Source organism: Mytilus californianus, unplaced genomic scaffold (assembly GCF_021869535.1).
Source record: "Mytilus californianus isolate M0D057914Y unplaced genomic scaffold, xbMytCali1.0.p SCAF_9, whole genome shotgun sequence".
NCBI lineage: Eukaryota > Metazoa > Mollusca > Bivalvia > Mytilida > Mytilidae > Mytilus > Mytilus californianus.
The window spans coordinates 15,113,931-15,130,459 of NW_026262745.1; the positions used below are offsets into that span (position 1 = coordinate 15,113,931).

General features: G+C 32.5%; 1 protein-coding gene across 1 annotated transcript; it reads left to right on the forward strand.

The window, feature by feature from the left end:
* On the forward strand, window positions 1-2,433 carry LOC127714866 (WSC domain-containing protein 2-like). Its single transcript, XM_052220899.1, has 4 exons — window positions 1-181; window positions 725-846; window positions 1,677-1,815; window positions 2,359-2,433. The coding sequence occupies exons 1-4, from the start codon at window positions 88-90 to the stop codon at window positions 2,361-2,363; spliced, it is 360 nt and encodes a 119-aa protein (XP_052076859.1). The 5' UTR covers window positions 1-87; the 3' UTR covers window positions 2,364-2,433.
* The last annotated feature ends 14,096 nt before the right edge of the window (window positions 2,434-16,529 follow it).

Here is a 16,529-nt window from a genome sequence, read left to right on the forward strand (position 1 = left end):
AGACTGATCACGCACCAAAATCAAAACAATGCATCCAAACATTGACAGATTCCAGAAAGTGTTATTCTTCATAATCAGTGTTCAACAATGAAGATTACGCTACTTCTTCTCATCTGCTGTGTGACAATTGCTAATGTGGATGCCGTCTTGAACGATTTTATGCGAGTAGGCCATTATAAAGGTAATGATGCGATCTAAAGGTGTCAAAAATTAATATGTGAACATTAACTAAATTAAATAAATATTCAAATCATAAATTCAATAACTTGATATGAAAATGACGAAAGCATATGAAATATTTTTACTATTACTTTTTTCGACATATGGTGTAATAGATCAAGGGGTCCTCAATTCAATAATAATTTATTCATTGAACTTTCCGTTGTGATAATAGAATATTTTGATCTAAATCTTTTAAAAATATTCAGATTATCCATGTTTATGCATCAAAGAGGACTGAAGACTTGGATGATGTAATAGTAATGTGTAAGGTTGTTTTTTTTTTCAGAAAAAGATTATTCGATATTATGTCGATTAGTTGTAATTTTATTAGTAGTAGCATTTAGCTTTTTTCTGTGTGCTACTATTTATTATTTATCAATTCAAAGAAAAATGATAGCTTGTAATCTTCATAGTACAAATAAAACTAATTTTATCTGTGTCTCTATGATTAATAAAACGAAGTGTTTAAACAGTTATCATTATTACAATTTGCTTTATTTAGGTTATATTGGATGTTTTGTTGACGATCGTCACAGATTGTTAAGGCATTATGGAGGAGGACATCATATGACTCTTGGCAAGTGTAGACATCTCTGCAAGGGATATAAATATCTTGGACTACAGGTAAATGAAATCTTAAAAGTAAATTTGTTAGTTTTTTTATTTAGTACACAACTAGTCAAAGAGAGACGAAAGATACCAAAGGGACATTCAAACACATAAGTCGAAAATAAACTGACACCGTCATGGCTAAAAAAGAAAAACAAAACAACAGACAAACAACAGTACACAAAACACAACATAGAAAACTAAAGACTAAGCAACACGAACCCCACCAAAATCTGAGGTTGATCTTAGGTGCTCCGAAAGGGTAAGCAGATCCTGCTCCACAGGTCAAGTGATTGTGTTGCTTTCCATGCTTTAATCTATTTATTCAATGCTCAATCTGTTATGTAAACATATTTCCTGTTACTTTTATATGTCTAAAAAATTGATGTTATATAGTTTTTGTTTTAACACATTTTAAGTTTTTTATTCGACGAGGCCATTTTCTTTTTTTGAAATAAAAAAAAAATGTGTATCTGTAAAAAGTCAGGACTATTCGTTGTTCGTTGTCTTTGTTCTTACTGTATATTTCACGTAAGAGTCCGGTGTTGATGATGGTTTGTTTGGTCTGTTAAACTGTTCATTTACTGTTTTGTTTTCCTGTTATCCTTGTTATTTATTTTTTTTCGAATCAGATTGATCAATTTTGTATAATATATCCTCCTGGCGAATGCTTACTTTCCATAACATACTGAGTATTGCCATAGAAAAATAGAAACCTACACTATCTTGGAAAACCAGAAATAATTTGAAAGCTTTAATTTCATATATTTGTACATGAACTAATTCATGACTAATTCATGTTATTTAGTATTTGAATTGAATAGTTGAATTAATATTGTTTCAAGTTTGCCTGGCAGTGCTTCTGTGGTAATCATCTTAACTATCGGGTTTATCCACAATCATCAGAGTTACAGTGCAACATGCCATGTAGTGCAGAATCACATAGGATGTGTGGCAGCGGTTGGAGAAATTCTGTCTACAAAGGTACCTTACCAGTAATGACATTTACGGAAAAAAAAGTTAAGAAAAACAGGACCAGAGACAAAAAGAACACAAATGAAACGTAAAACAACCTCCTTTTTAACAAATTACGTATAAATTTAAGGAGATTTGGTATGACTGCCAATGAAACCAATATCCTCCAAGATCGAAGACAAAGGTGCGAACTATAGATACCGTAAAGCCTCCAACTATGAGCACATTTCGTATCGTATCGTACGCTATTAAAGGTCCCTGGATGACATAAACCCGCAGTCTGATTTATACTTACACAATAAAATCAACCTCAGTTACCCGGAATTTTCATAAATCCCTACTCCATTACTGACACTTAGTTGCTACTATTGCTAACATTATGTTACGTCATGAACGAAGTTAAATCTGTTTTCGTTGTACATTTTGCGGAAGGTACTGACAATTACAATGAATAAGAAAATAATATGATATCATAGATCAAAATATTATATATAATGCACATACAACTTGTAACGATTCATCAATGTAATATCTTATTTTTATATTTTACAGTTTAGAGATTTGAGCGACTAAGAAAAGATTGGACCAACCTACACTTTTTAATTTTAATAAAGTAGAATTTCGATATCTTCAAACTTTCAATATATTCACCTTACTAATAAGAATATGCATTCTTCTCCACTATGGATTGATTATACGTTAAAAAATAGATTTTGGTTTAACACAAAGTAAAACAGCGACATACCTTAACCGCACCACCCCCATATCCCGTTTAACAAAACCATAAAAATGTTAAAATACAATCTTCAATGATGAACAAGAGTTCCTACTAAATAAAGCTAAAAGTCTCACTAGTCTAAACACATTCTGTTTATATTATTCGGTTGCTTTTGAAAATCTTTTATCGACTTCAAAATCAGAAATTAACATAGAACAACCTTTAGAAACAACCACTGATGTGGTTCTGATTACAATATTCTATTGTATTGTTGAATAATCTTTTAATGGGTAAACGTGGGGGTGATAAAGAAGAAGACCTGATGATACGAGGAATGCTCCAGACTTTAAGAAATGATATAGCATAAAAGTAGTCTTTCGAACCTAAAAAATGAAGTAATTTGAAGAAAAAAAATTAAAAAATTGATGAGAACAATGCAAACAAACACGATTCATTATGTGAGGTTATGAAACGTGCAGAGGTAGCACATTCTCACAACGTCTAGTAGGAATCGAAGGTTATTCCTGAACTGAGGTCATAAACGCAGATAATGTCTACGTTATATAGATATGTTCTTTATTATAATTGTACTTCAATAAAAGTTGAAAATAATCTCATTAGAAATTAGTTGAAATTGAGGAATTTGATAAATGTATAAAACATAATAACACATGTCCAGTCTCCTTTGTATAATAGTGCAGAACATTTTAAAAACCCCGATCGCCCAAACATTTAATTATTCTTTCAGAATCGTCAACACAATTTGAGTTAATATAGCTCCATGCAGCTAATGATTATTGTTTCCTTTGACATTTTTCAATGACATTTCTGTTTCTGCAATTATACTTGAAACTTGAAATTGCCTGAAGTGTAAAAAGGGAAAAAGTACGTACTTGTCTGTAGATGTACTTTCAATATAATTGCAAATCTAAGAGAGGAGAAAGATACCAAAGGGAGAATCAAACTCATAAGTCGAAAACAAACTGACACCGCCATGGCAGAACACGAAAATGACCAAAAGACAAACAACAGTAAACAAAACACAACATAAAGACAGAGGTACACTAACCTTTACAAAGACCAGGAGTGATCTCAAATGCTTTGGAATGGTAGCAGATATTGCTCGACATGTGACACTAGTAATAATGAGGCACACAATTATTGAAAACTCGCAAAGATAGAATTTCAATAAATTTCTTTAGCCAGATCGACTTATAATATCCATAGTTGTAAATATAAAGAACCTGATCATTGAGCATATGAGTAAGCTTAATTTAATGAAAGGTTAAAAATTAATAGATGCGTATCATGGTTTATCTTATTTCCGTGTACAACCTATTGGTCATCCTGTTCGATGAGGTGTGGAGTTTAACAACCTTGACTACCACAGCTTGTTTTGTTCGATAATGCTTTACTTTGTTTTGCGTCTTTTCTCAGAGGACTCGGTTATTGATGCGGTATGTAGTTCTGTCATTATTATTTTTTAATTCATTTTATCCTTAAAGAATTAAATATTCTTTGTTATGTGATGCATTCTATAAGTTGACTTTTGAAAGTAGCCATAAACTATAAATTATATTTGCAAGAAAGATATTTCAGTCCTTGTATTTATCCTCTACAACGATAGAACAGACTATAAAAATAAGAAGATGTGGTATGATTGCCAATGAGACCACTCTCCACAAGAGATCAAATGACATAGAAGTTAACAACTATTGGTCACAGTACGGCCTTCAGCAAAACCCATACCAGTAGTCAGTACTTTGTTTATGAGTGAGACAAGAAAGAGAATAAATGAAATGACAGGTGTCTCGTATATTGATAGAATGATTACTTACTATGGATCACCTTGGTTTTCGTTAGGAGGACGTTTACCTCCTATAAAGTTGGTAAAGGCCACATCAATGGCTCATATTGGGGCGGCGGGGGTGGATAGATGTAAAGGCAACGGAAAAAATAACAAATACTAACACATGAACAGACGCAGCTTCTTAATATTCTATATGCGTATTATGATCGTAGAAATTGTTATGCACCGGGGTAAACACGTAATTAGGTAGCACCGACGACCAACAGTCAACACAGAGAAAAAAGTCAGAAGATACATCGAACCAAGGGTGCAATAAAAAAACTCGTAACAAAGCAGTGAGTGCAAAAATATGATTCTCAAAACTCAAAACTTAATTAGGAAAAAAATATTAGTGTCAATATACATATATGATACAAAATTACTTGAAATTTTTAAATCCTTCGTTCTGGTTTTTTTTTATACGGATTTTACTTATATGACTTCTACTCGAGCAATATACACTAACTTCAAAATAGTGGAATTAGAATTATTTCGAACAACATCAGAAAGCAATTTACAGGTACCAGTTTCTGTATTGAAATAAAATCCACCACATTCCAAGTACGAAATACAAAGAAACGCATATTGAACTTCTAAATTTACTGCCAAATTTTGGAGAATATTAAAGGTAGGACAATTGGATTTCTTCACAAGTTTCCATTCGGGAATACTCTTTTTGGGACATTTGGATTTCTTCACAAGTTTCCATTCGGGAATACTCTTTTTGGGACATTGTAAAGTTGAATCTAAAACAAATGAGGATTTTGAAAGTTATGATTGTAACCAAAAGGAAATATCAAATATATGTGTATCTACATTTAATTCAAATGACAAATTAATTAAAGATATCCGCATCACTTGTTTTTTTTAAATCAATATTATATGAAAAGGCTTTCGTTATCTGGTCAAAATATTATTTTGTTAAATCTGTGCTTTTAGAAAGAGAATGTTTTTTTTAACTTTTTATCTGTTGAACCAGTAGTACCTGATTCAACCTACTGCATAATACACAGAATTTTAAACTAACGGTTTTGCTTAATTTGGAACATTTGGGGGTTTTAGTTTTTATTACATTGCAAAAGAGGGACAAAAAATATCAGAAGGACAGACAAACTCATAGATCGAAAACAAACTGACAACGCCATTGCCAAAAATAAAAAGACAAACAGACAAATAATAGTACAGATGACACAACATAGAAAACTAATGACTTAGCAGCACGAACCCCACCAAAAACTGGGGTGATCTCAGGTGCTCCGGAAGGGTAAGCAGATCCTGCTCCACGTGTGGCACCCGTCGTGTTGCTTATGTTTTTACAAATCCGGTAAATAGTCTTTTTCGGTAAGTCACATTCATGAAAAGGAAAGGGTATTGTAGTAACGACATAAGGAACATATCCGATATCATCTGTGAAACGGTTATTCCATAACGGTCAACCAACTCGTGATGGTCTCCGTAAAATTTACGAAGGGATTATTTCAACTTCACCATTTGGAACTCTTGGTTTAATAGCTTCCTTGTGAGCAGCAATCTTCTATCAAGGAAATCATGATAGGAAACACAAGCCCGGGAATATCGTATCAATTGGGAGATATATACTCCGTATGCAGGCGCTGCTGGAATGTTGCTACATAGAAATGGAAAGTTCATAACTGGGAAGCTGAAATCATCTCTTTTGTCGTAAAGTTTTGTTTTCAACCGACCCTCATTGTCAATTTCTAGATGTAAGTCAAGATATAAGGCAGACTTAACTGTATCTGTAGTATCCTTTATCTCTAGTTCGATGGGATAGATTCGTTCAACATAGTCACCAAATTTTGTATTATTTAGTGAGAGAACATCATCTATATAGCGGAACGTAGTGTTGAAGGATATTGCTAACTTCTTATCTTTCTTCCTAAGAAGTTCCTGTACGAAGTCAGCCTCATAATAATAAAGAAACAAGTCGGCAAGAAGAGGGGCACAATTGGTTCCCATTGGAATTCCGACAGTCTGTTGAAAAACACGTCCTCCAAACGTAACAAATATGTTGTCAATCAAGAAATCAAGCATCTTGATAATGTCAGTTTCAGAGAATTTTTTGTTTGAATCAGAGTGATTCTTTACAAAGTAGGATTTATCCGTCCCCAAGACAAGATACTTGTATCTACGTTCGCCATTCTTTTTAATGAAACAAAGTAATACCAACTCTTTCAATTTGTCTTTTAATTTGGAATGGAGAATACTTGTGTAAAGTGTAGAAAAGTCAAATGTTTTAATACTATTGCAAGATGAGAGAGTCTTAGATTGTATGTACTCTAAAAGATCTTTGGAATTTTTTAGTATCCACATCTGATTCACACCACCTCTAGAATATGCAGTTTTAAATAACTTTGGAGCCCGGCTTTGATTGATGATAAAATAGGTGTTATATATTTTAGAAAGAGGTTTCGTGGAGCACTTGGAAGACCCAGCAATATACCGTTGTTTGTAAGGACACTTATGTAGTTTAGGTATCCAATACAGTGATGGAAGATCCAGTTCTTCATCTTTGGTTGAAATTCCAAAGGAACATAGAACAGACCTATGATTATCCAGGATTTCCTCTTTGGTAAGTGTAGTGAGGGTATATGTTGAGTTACCAAGTGAGTTGTCAATACCTAGTTCATTTATCAAGCAGTTTATGTAATGATATTTACACACAAAAACGATGTTGTTTGGGGTTTTATCTGCGGGAACAACAACATATTTGTCATGGAGGTAGGACAAGTGTCTTGCAACATTTGGTTCTTTAAACATTGACGTAGCGTGGGTATTGATATGCCCATTTAGTTTCTTAATTCGGATCTGTATCAACGACCTCACAGCCATTCGGAAAAAAGTATCTACGTCTTCTTTCTCGCGTTTGGCCCATTGCCTGGCATAATCCTCGACTAAATCCATCTGTATTTTGAAGTTGTATTTCCAATTGATGGATTTAGGCTCACGATATTTCGGACCTTTGGATAACAAATTTCGCAAGGAAGTGTTATTGACAATGTTGAGATCTCCGGTAATAACGTGGCCAGCCGGATTATATGTGAATTGGGAACTAGGACTGGTGCAATCAGGAGGTTTAGACTTGAAGTCGTCAATGTTGAGATCCTGCAAAACGTGTTTGTAATTGAAAATTTTAGTTCCAATTGGTTTGGTATAGGAATAAGAAATTATTGGTACAGACTGATCTTTAAAATAAAGAGGTATTTTCGACTGAACTTATTTATGATGAAGGATATTACCTAAGTTGACGTCATCGAGACCTTTGTTGGCAAAGGAAAGTTTAAGAGAAGGTCTTTTCTCTTTTTCATCTTTTCCAATGCGGACTGGTTTGAAAAGTCTGTGACTTGCAATATCCTAAATGATAGCTGTAAGTTTGTATTAGTTTGAATTAGGGTTTGTAACAGTGGTTTCCAAACATAAATTGAACAGAGAATGAAGTTTTGAAAGGGGTAATGAAAACAGTTTCGGGCGAATGTGATGAATACCTAAGCTGTGACATGTACGTTGAAATTTGCATATACATTTCGAACAGTTATAACAAATAGGAATAAAGAAGAAGTACAATTCTTCAAACCTAGTTGAAACATATGTTTGACTTTGATTTTGTTCGAGTGTCATTGATAAGTCTTTTGTAGACAAAACGCGCGTTTGGCGTGCAAATTTAAGCCTCGGGCCTATGATGAGTTCATTTGACATGTGATGTGAAAAACGTCTCATTGGTCTCTGTTAGTTTAAAACCTTGTGAGAAGAGCTTCCTTAAATCTTTTTATTAAGGTAACTTGTCATTTTGAAATGTCAATGGACCTCAAAGTCTTCAATTGACAAACGCAGTCGGATCTACTGACATATCTAAATTTGCCTTTTAAAATGGAAATTTTGGGCCTAGTTTTCGAAAGTATCTTATGACTAACACATGTCTTATGATGGTCTTATGACATGTCATAGTCGTAAGACATGTTTTCGAAAGTGTCCCAAGCTACTATTTGTTATAACTTTTGTCGTAAACTTAAGAAACCTCGCGATATGACTTATGATGGTCTTATGATTATCAACTCAAATTGTAAATACTTTTCATATATAGTTTCATGTTCATTACAATGAAAATAATACTTGTGTTGCTCAGTCTGCTAAATAGTAAAGATTTTTTCTTCTCCACTTGGTCAATTAAATTTTGAATCTCCTGCGACGTAAAATCATGATGATGCCTTTGTCTATTATGTTTCCTGTTTTTCCATTCTACCAACTAATCCAAAACTTTTTCTCTTGGTTTATGTCAAGAAGCCCAGGTTTCTTGTAGAAGTTGACAACATCATCAGCAAGAAATTCGACCGAGGACCGATTTTTTTATTATTCCATCTCGCTATTATTATGTAGAAAATGGGTTTGCGCACTGATCACTTATTACTTGATAGTAGTTTTAGATGAAGATCCGTAGGTCCTTGAACTGTGAATTTCAAAATTTTGATGCTTTGGAAATGCTCCATAGTCTGGGATTAATACGTGGTTTGTCCCATTCTATTCAACAGTACGTGATACGGTTGATGCTAAGGTTGATGAAAGGAGAATGTAACAACATATTATCAATTCCATGATAAACAGTTTCTTTTTCATAAACCTAATGAATTAGCGTGCCAGTAAGTTCTTAATGCTGCAAAAAAAAACTGTTATAAACGCCGTGAATTGCTGTATCAGTATTGCATCTGGCATCTGCAAAGATAGGGCAAGCTTGCATAGTTTTATTCATTAAAAGATTCATAAGATAATCATAAAAATCGTGGACCACAATGATCCATGTCAATTCAATCTAAATGTTTGAGAATTAAAGATATTTTCATTTGCTGTTAAAATTATATTAGCCTCAAAAGCAATTTTTTTTAAGTTTTCAGACTAGTTTTAATTATTTATTGTAAGAAAAACAGAACATTTTTCATTTGCATATTCGTTTAAACAGTTTAGTAGTTGATATAAATTTTACAACGGTAGCATGATTTTAATACGATTTCATACGAATAGCAAAGGAAATTAAAAGAAAACAAAAACCAAGTCAACATTGCCAAAGTGATATAAATTGAACCTCCTTGGTCGTTGTCAATTTAAAGGTGGTGTTTTCAATTCCTGAACGCTCAACCACTTTCATCTAAAATGCTAAAATGGGTTGACAAATTAAATTTAGAAACTGGAATCATCTATTAATTTTTTACGATGGCTGCGGAATAGTCAAATGAGTGTGTGCACATGTTACACTAAGTATATTCCTTTATCATTGTTGACCTTCAACTTGGCAATGCCACAGGTATCTAATGCGGTAGCATAATGCGTTAACTCACTCTCTTTTCTGGCTTTATTGTCCACAACCTAAGTTTCTCAGTGGTGGCTATCAAATAGGTTATTTTCAAGTACACTATCGAATGTGTTGCATAGCCTTGAATTTGTGTCCTTTTTGTACAAAAAAAATGTGTATTGCTCGTTGGATTCAGTTTGCGATCCTCCTCGTTGTTGAGATTTTCTTTTTGTTTGTCGTATGTTTCGACTGCTGTGTTATTTTGTACCTTCCATTCTTTGCTCTAAATACATGACATGATTTTGTTTTAACAAATGTTTAAGACTACAAATGAGAAAGAATTTGGGGTTCATCTGTATCCATGACACCCAACCGGCTTTGATTAAAGTTCTGAAATCATAATTCCTTTATATCTGTAATGGAGGGATTAATGTAAGGACATTTTTTATTTATACTGCAATTGACAGAAAAACACATCCCATACAATCTGGTTTTTAATTTACATTGAATCAATTTTAATTTAAAGTATCTCCGAAAAAGTGAATGAGAAATTATGAATCACTATGATTAGATTAACGACCAAACATTAATAAAAAAAAAAGGAAAACAAAATTAATATTGAATTGCTTATATTCTTTGAAATTTTATCTATAGAACATATAATTGGAAACATTTAAGAACAACTTCGTAAAAAATATTTTTTTTAAATTATAATTAACAAAACTTGTTTCCGTCTATTAGCAATCCAAATTGATTCAACTAACATTGCAATATAAATTAATTTATTTTATTATTTTTCAGTTACATTGGCTCAATCCTGATGAATCATAAATATGAATTTTGTTTATAATTAAAGTAACCATTTATACTAGGGATGTCAACTTGGCGAAGATTTACTAATCGAGTACTCGTTGGATTTACCGAGCGTTACTCGAGTACTCGCTCGGAGAAACATTTACAAAATGGAAACACAAAATTAAACCCTTTTCACGTATTGTGGATCGTTGTCTTAAGGACTTAAAACCCTTAACATTATTACCTAGGAATATGTTAATAGTCCCAGGAATTTTATACCATCATTAATAGCTTATTTACTACATGTACTAATTATGTTAAATTGCAATAATCTAATCAATTAATTAATTAACATCTATAGAACAGTTATTACTCAAACAACAGAATTTGGGAATCGTAAAGAAACACATTTAATGATCAACAAAGGGGTGATGATTAGAACTTACTGATGCCTTTAAACATTCTCTGAGGGTCGACACAGGGTGCTAAAAATTTGTTCTTTAGAAATATTATCTTGTCAACCTTTTCTGGGACGAGTCCATTTCTCAACTTTGTTACGTAACTAACAGTCCTGCTGTTGAAAAATATTAACGCTGACAATACAGAGGTGGTGAAATGACAAGTGTCAGCCTTGGAAAGCTGCTCATAGCCTACCTCTGTTCGATGGATTTTAAATGACAGTGAAACGCAAAAATTCGAAACGTATTTTAATTATGATTAATTTTGAGTAATATTTAATTTCCCGGGAGGTGCTCTTTTTTTCTTTTTTTCTTTAAGAAGGCAACAACATTCTAACAGGAAACCGATTAGTCGAGTATCATTTTGGTATTCGATACTCGGTACTACCGAGCGATACTCGAATACTGATGATCTTCCAATGCTCTATTCCTGCATGCAGATGCATTTCTTTCTCGGTAATAACACAACATATATTCTAGCATATATAAGTACTATATTTTTTCAAAAAAAATAATAAGTGTGAATTCTTTTTCAATCATTTGTTTTTATCATTATTGGTTTTGTTGTCTTTCAAAGATACCGATTCGTGACATCTAGCCCGGTATAAACTTTTAATAACTTTCTATGCGGTTCGCTCTATTAAACAATACCATCGAACGTTCAGTTCTTTGCAATACTACCTCGTCGAAAGAAAGGTAGATTTACTGGCCTCCAGAACGAGAAATGCAAAATTTTATGTTATAATAGCAAATACACCATATGTATTTGAAAGGAAATATGCAATAGGGTTTCAATTAATGACAACTACGAATAAACATTGAAAATACAACAATGTATAATTATATGAAAGGAAGGACAATGGTGTATTTATTTAGGACCAAAATTTCCTGAAGAGAAATACACAAATCAATAGCAAAATAACAGCTCAAGCATTTCTGTCCTACAGTCTGTCTCCACAAATATATATAAATAATGATTTCACAGTAGAAGAATCTAGTTTTAGCACCATTTTATATAAAGCGATACGACTGCTCTGAAAGAAAGATGCTGTATATATATGTTACAGTACAAATTGGAATTCAGTAGGATCAAGAATCCTTCTAGTTCAAATTGTAATTCCTTATTTAAATCAAGTACAAATCACAATTCTCATATCTGCTAGTAGAAATTTGGATATCCAGATTTGTTCTAGGAGGATTCTGGATTGTACTAAATGTTTAGGAGGATCCAGGATATTACTAAGCACTATAGTTCATTATGATTCTGGATTCTTCTGGATTTCTTTTGTTATCTATTATTTTTACTGATACATATGATCAGGAGGAAAACAAAATAAATGATAATAGAATGCAACTCTATATCAATTTTTTATTACAAACAAAATCTGGTAAAAAACATAAACTTACGTGAAATTCTTTTGTTTACAATAACATTTGCTAATATTTTAATTTGTTTATGGTGTTTTGATAAGCATTTATTTGCGACTTTACAACATATTCATTGTTAAGGGAAACAGATTTTATGTAAATTAACAAGATCGTCTTCTGATCATTAGTTTTGAAAAAAATCTAAACATTTTAATTTCAAAAATTTGCATGGGAGCAAACTTGTTATAATTTTCTTTGCAAGGGATTTATTGTAGCAAAATACAATTAAACCATTTTCATAAATGGTAAATGTATGAATGTGCTGATGTTGTTTTAGTCATATGGGTTTGCTTTTGCTCCGTCGTATGTTTTAAACTAATCGTATGCACCCAAACACTTCAAAATTGCAGAGTATTCCTCATCGGATACATTTTTTTTTCATTTCTGTCGTACTGGTTTTTGGTCAATTGTTCATAATAAGACGATTCGCCATAAAACATGTTTGAGCTTGTCCATTTTTACCCCATTTATTATACAAAAAAAAATCAGAACAATATCATCACTATCATGAGCTTTAAGACAATTTAAGAAGTAAATTGTAACCAGAGGTAGGGCAAAGAAGAAGATGTATTAAGGACCCTATTTGGTCTACAAATCAAAATTTTATTCAGCCCTACATATTGTTGTTGACGTGATGGAAAATTTAACATGTTTTTGTTAACTTTTGTATAGGAAGACATCAATAAAATTGAGAATGGAAATGGGGAATGTGTCAAAGAGACAACAACCCCACCATAGAGCAGACAACAGCCGAAGGCCACCAATGGGTCTTCAATGCAGCGAGAAACTCCCGCACCCGGAGGCGTCCTTCAGCTGGCCCCTAAACAAATATGTATACTAGTTCAGTGATAATGGACGTCATACTAAACTCCAAATTATACACAAGAAACTAAAATTAAAAATGATACAAGACTAACAAAGGCCAGAGGCTCCTGACTTGGGACAGGCGCAAAAATGCGGCGGGGTTAAACATGTTTTTTGAGATCTCAACCCTCCCCCTATACCTCTAGCCAATGTAGAAAAAACAAACGTACAACAGTACGCACAGTAAAATTCAGTTTAAGAGAAGTCCGAGTCCGATGTCAGAATAGGAAACAAAAGAAAATAAACAAAATGACAATAATACATAAATAACAACAGACTACTTGCAGTTACTGACATGCCAGCTCCAGACCTCAATTAAACTGATTGAAAGATTATGTCTTCATCATATGAATATCAGGCACAATCCCTCCTGTTAGGGGTTTAGTATTATACCATCATAAAATATATGAGAAGAACATAACCCGTGTCATGTCAACAACTTGTTTTAGAATAAATATGTTTAATTCCGATGCAAAGACCCTATAAGTGAATCAATCTTAAAGCCAAAATATGCAATCTTTAATGACCTGACAACAGTATCGTAACTATATCCCTTCTTAATAAGTCTGATTAAAGGTTTTGTTAGCTTTTGAGGTGAAAACTGACATTTTTGTGCTTTGTAAAGAATATTACCATAAAAGATTGGATGTGAAATACCCGAACGTATAAGATGTCTGCATGTTGAGTTATATTTACGAATGATGTCCTTATACCGATGATAAAATTTAGTAAATGTTTTGACTAGTTTATGATATCGAAAACCCTGGTGTAATAATTTTTCAGTAATACATAAATTTCTTTCGCTAAAATCTAATACGTTGTTACATACACGAGCGAATCGTACAAGTTGAGATATATAAACACCATAAGATGGTGACAAGGGAACGTCACCATCTAAAAATGGATAATTAACGATAGGAAATGAAAAATCATCTTTTCTATCATAAATTTTTGTATTAAGCTTCCCGTTAATGATATATATATCAAGATCGAGGAAAAAACAGTGGTCATTGTTAGTATTAGCTTTATTTAAAGTAAGTTCAACAGGATAAATTTCTTTAGTATACATACTGAAGTCGTCATTATTGAGAGCCAATATATCATCCAAATATCTAAATGTATTGTTAAATTTTTGTATCAGATGTTGTTTCGATGGGTCTTTGCTGATTTTAGTCATAAATTGTAACTCATAACAATACAAAAACAGGTCCGCAATAAGTGGTGCACAGTTAGTCCCCATTGGAATTCCGATAACTTGACGATATACGGAATCTCCAAAGCGAACAAAAATGTTATCAAGTAAAAATTCAAGGGCAGATATAGTTTCAAAGCATGTCCAATTGACATAGCTCTTTTGTTTGTTGCTACTAAAAAATGACCTAAAAGAGTTTGAACATATGTATTCGCATTCCTACTTTTTAAATGCCCATTTAATTAGGTGTGTGAATTTTTTCTTAATAAGAATATGAGGCAAAGTAGTATATAGGGTAGAAAAATCAAAACTTTGAACAGATTCAAAATCACCAATATATGCATGCAATTTATCAAGTACCTCCAACGAGTTTTTGACACTCCAAAAGTAGTTAATTCCACTATTTTCAAAGGCCTTATTTGAACAATTTATTATCAGGTTTTTGATTGTACCAAGTGTACTAGTAAGTAGAATAGACAATTTAGTAGTGGAACAATAACTTGAAGACGAAATAAATCTATATTTGTAAGGTGATTTGTGTAGCTTCGGAAGCAAGTACATAGTTGGGACTTTCATTGTATTTGGTTCTGCTTGTAAAGACGTAGCTAATAGTTTATGTTTGTTACAGATATCGTTTTCTGAAAATGAAGTTAGTTGGAATGTTTGTGAATTCGTGATTTCCTTTTGCAGAACCTCAATGTAAAATTTACGTCAAACTATAATGATATTATTAGCAGCTTTATCAGCCGGGACAAAAACAAATTCCTTGGCTAGTTCTTTTAGTTTATGTTTGATACGAGAAATAGGATTTTTATGGTTGTTGTTAAGAGTAAAATGTTCTTTAAAATGTTGTATACGTATATCAAATATCTTCATTACTGAATTAAAAAGAGAGTCCAAAGATTTTTTTGTCAGCTTTTGGCCGTTTTATCCATTTCAAATAGTAAGCACGAAGTGAGTCGTGGATGATATTACGACACTCATTCCAATTAATAATTGACGGGGGACGATATTTAGGTCATTTACTGAGGAATGATTTTAACTCTCGGTCGCGAACGATGTTAAGGTCTCCTGTTATAACACGGGAAATGGGGCCATAAGTGTATTCGGAATTACTACAATTACATGACGGAGGTGTATTTTCACTGATATTTACATCTTTACAGACATATTTGAATGAATTTTTATCTGATAGACTATATTTCAAATACTTGGAATAAAGTTTTCGTTTTAGTAAAGACTGCCCTTATAGTTACTCAAAATTGTCAAAATTGTTACAAGTGTTTAACCATATATAATTTTGATCGAATGTTTGGAAATAAATGTACGTCAAATTGATATTTAACTTAAAGTTCCTAATATGACCCTATGATACTGTGAATTTTATTAAAAATTTAATGACTTTTAGAAAAGCCTCTGCTGTGAAATAAATTTATAGGAAATTAGTTCTTCCTCCTCTTTTTTTTTTTTTCTTTTTCTTTTTTTTTTTTTTTTTTTTTTGATTCAGACAAGTTAGATTATCAAAATATTGCTTTACTGTGTCTTTTTTTTTTTCTTTTAAGTAATCATCTAGTACAAAAGAGTGACGAAAGATACCAGAGGGACGGTCAAACACATAGATCGAAAACAAACTGACAACGCCATTGACAAAAATAAAAAGACAAACAGACAAATAATAGTACAGATGACACAACATAGAAAACCAAAGACTAAGCAACACGAACTCCACCAAAAACTGGGTACAATCTGGGATCCTCCAAGCCCAAGCGCAAATCTAGATAACCAATTTCTACTGGTAGATATTGGAAATCTGATTTGTATTGGATTTTAATTAGTATAAACCAGAATTTCTATTCATATTAGTAGATATTTTTAATTCAATTTGTACTAGGAGGATTCTGGATCATACTGAATTCTTATTTGCACTGTTACATATGATACGTTAGATAATTATCGTTTATTATTTTGTCTGTTTTGTCCTTAGTTTTATGTTCAGTTATATTTTATTTTGCTATGCTATGGACTTGTGTCGAGTATATCGGACTTCGCATCGGATTTAATCAAAATAAACAAAATGTTAATAATACAAAAAAGATAAGGGAGGAAATCACAAAGTAGCT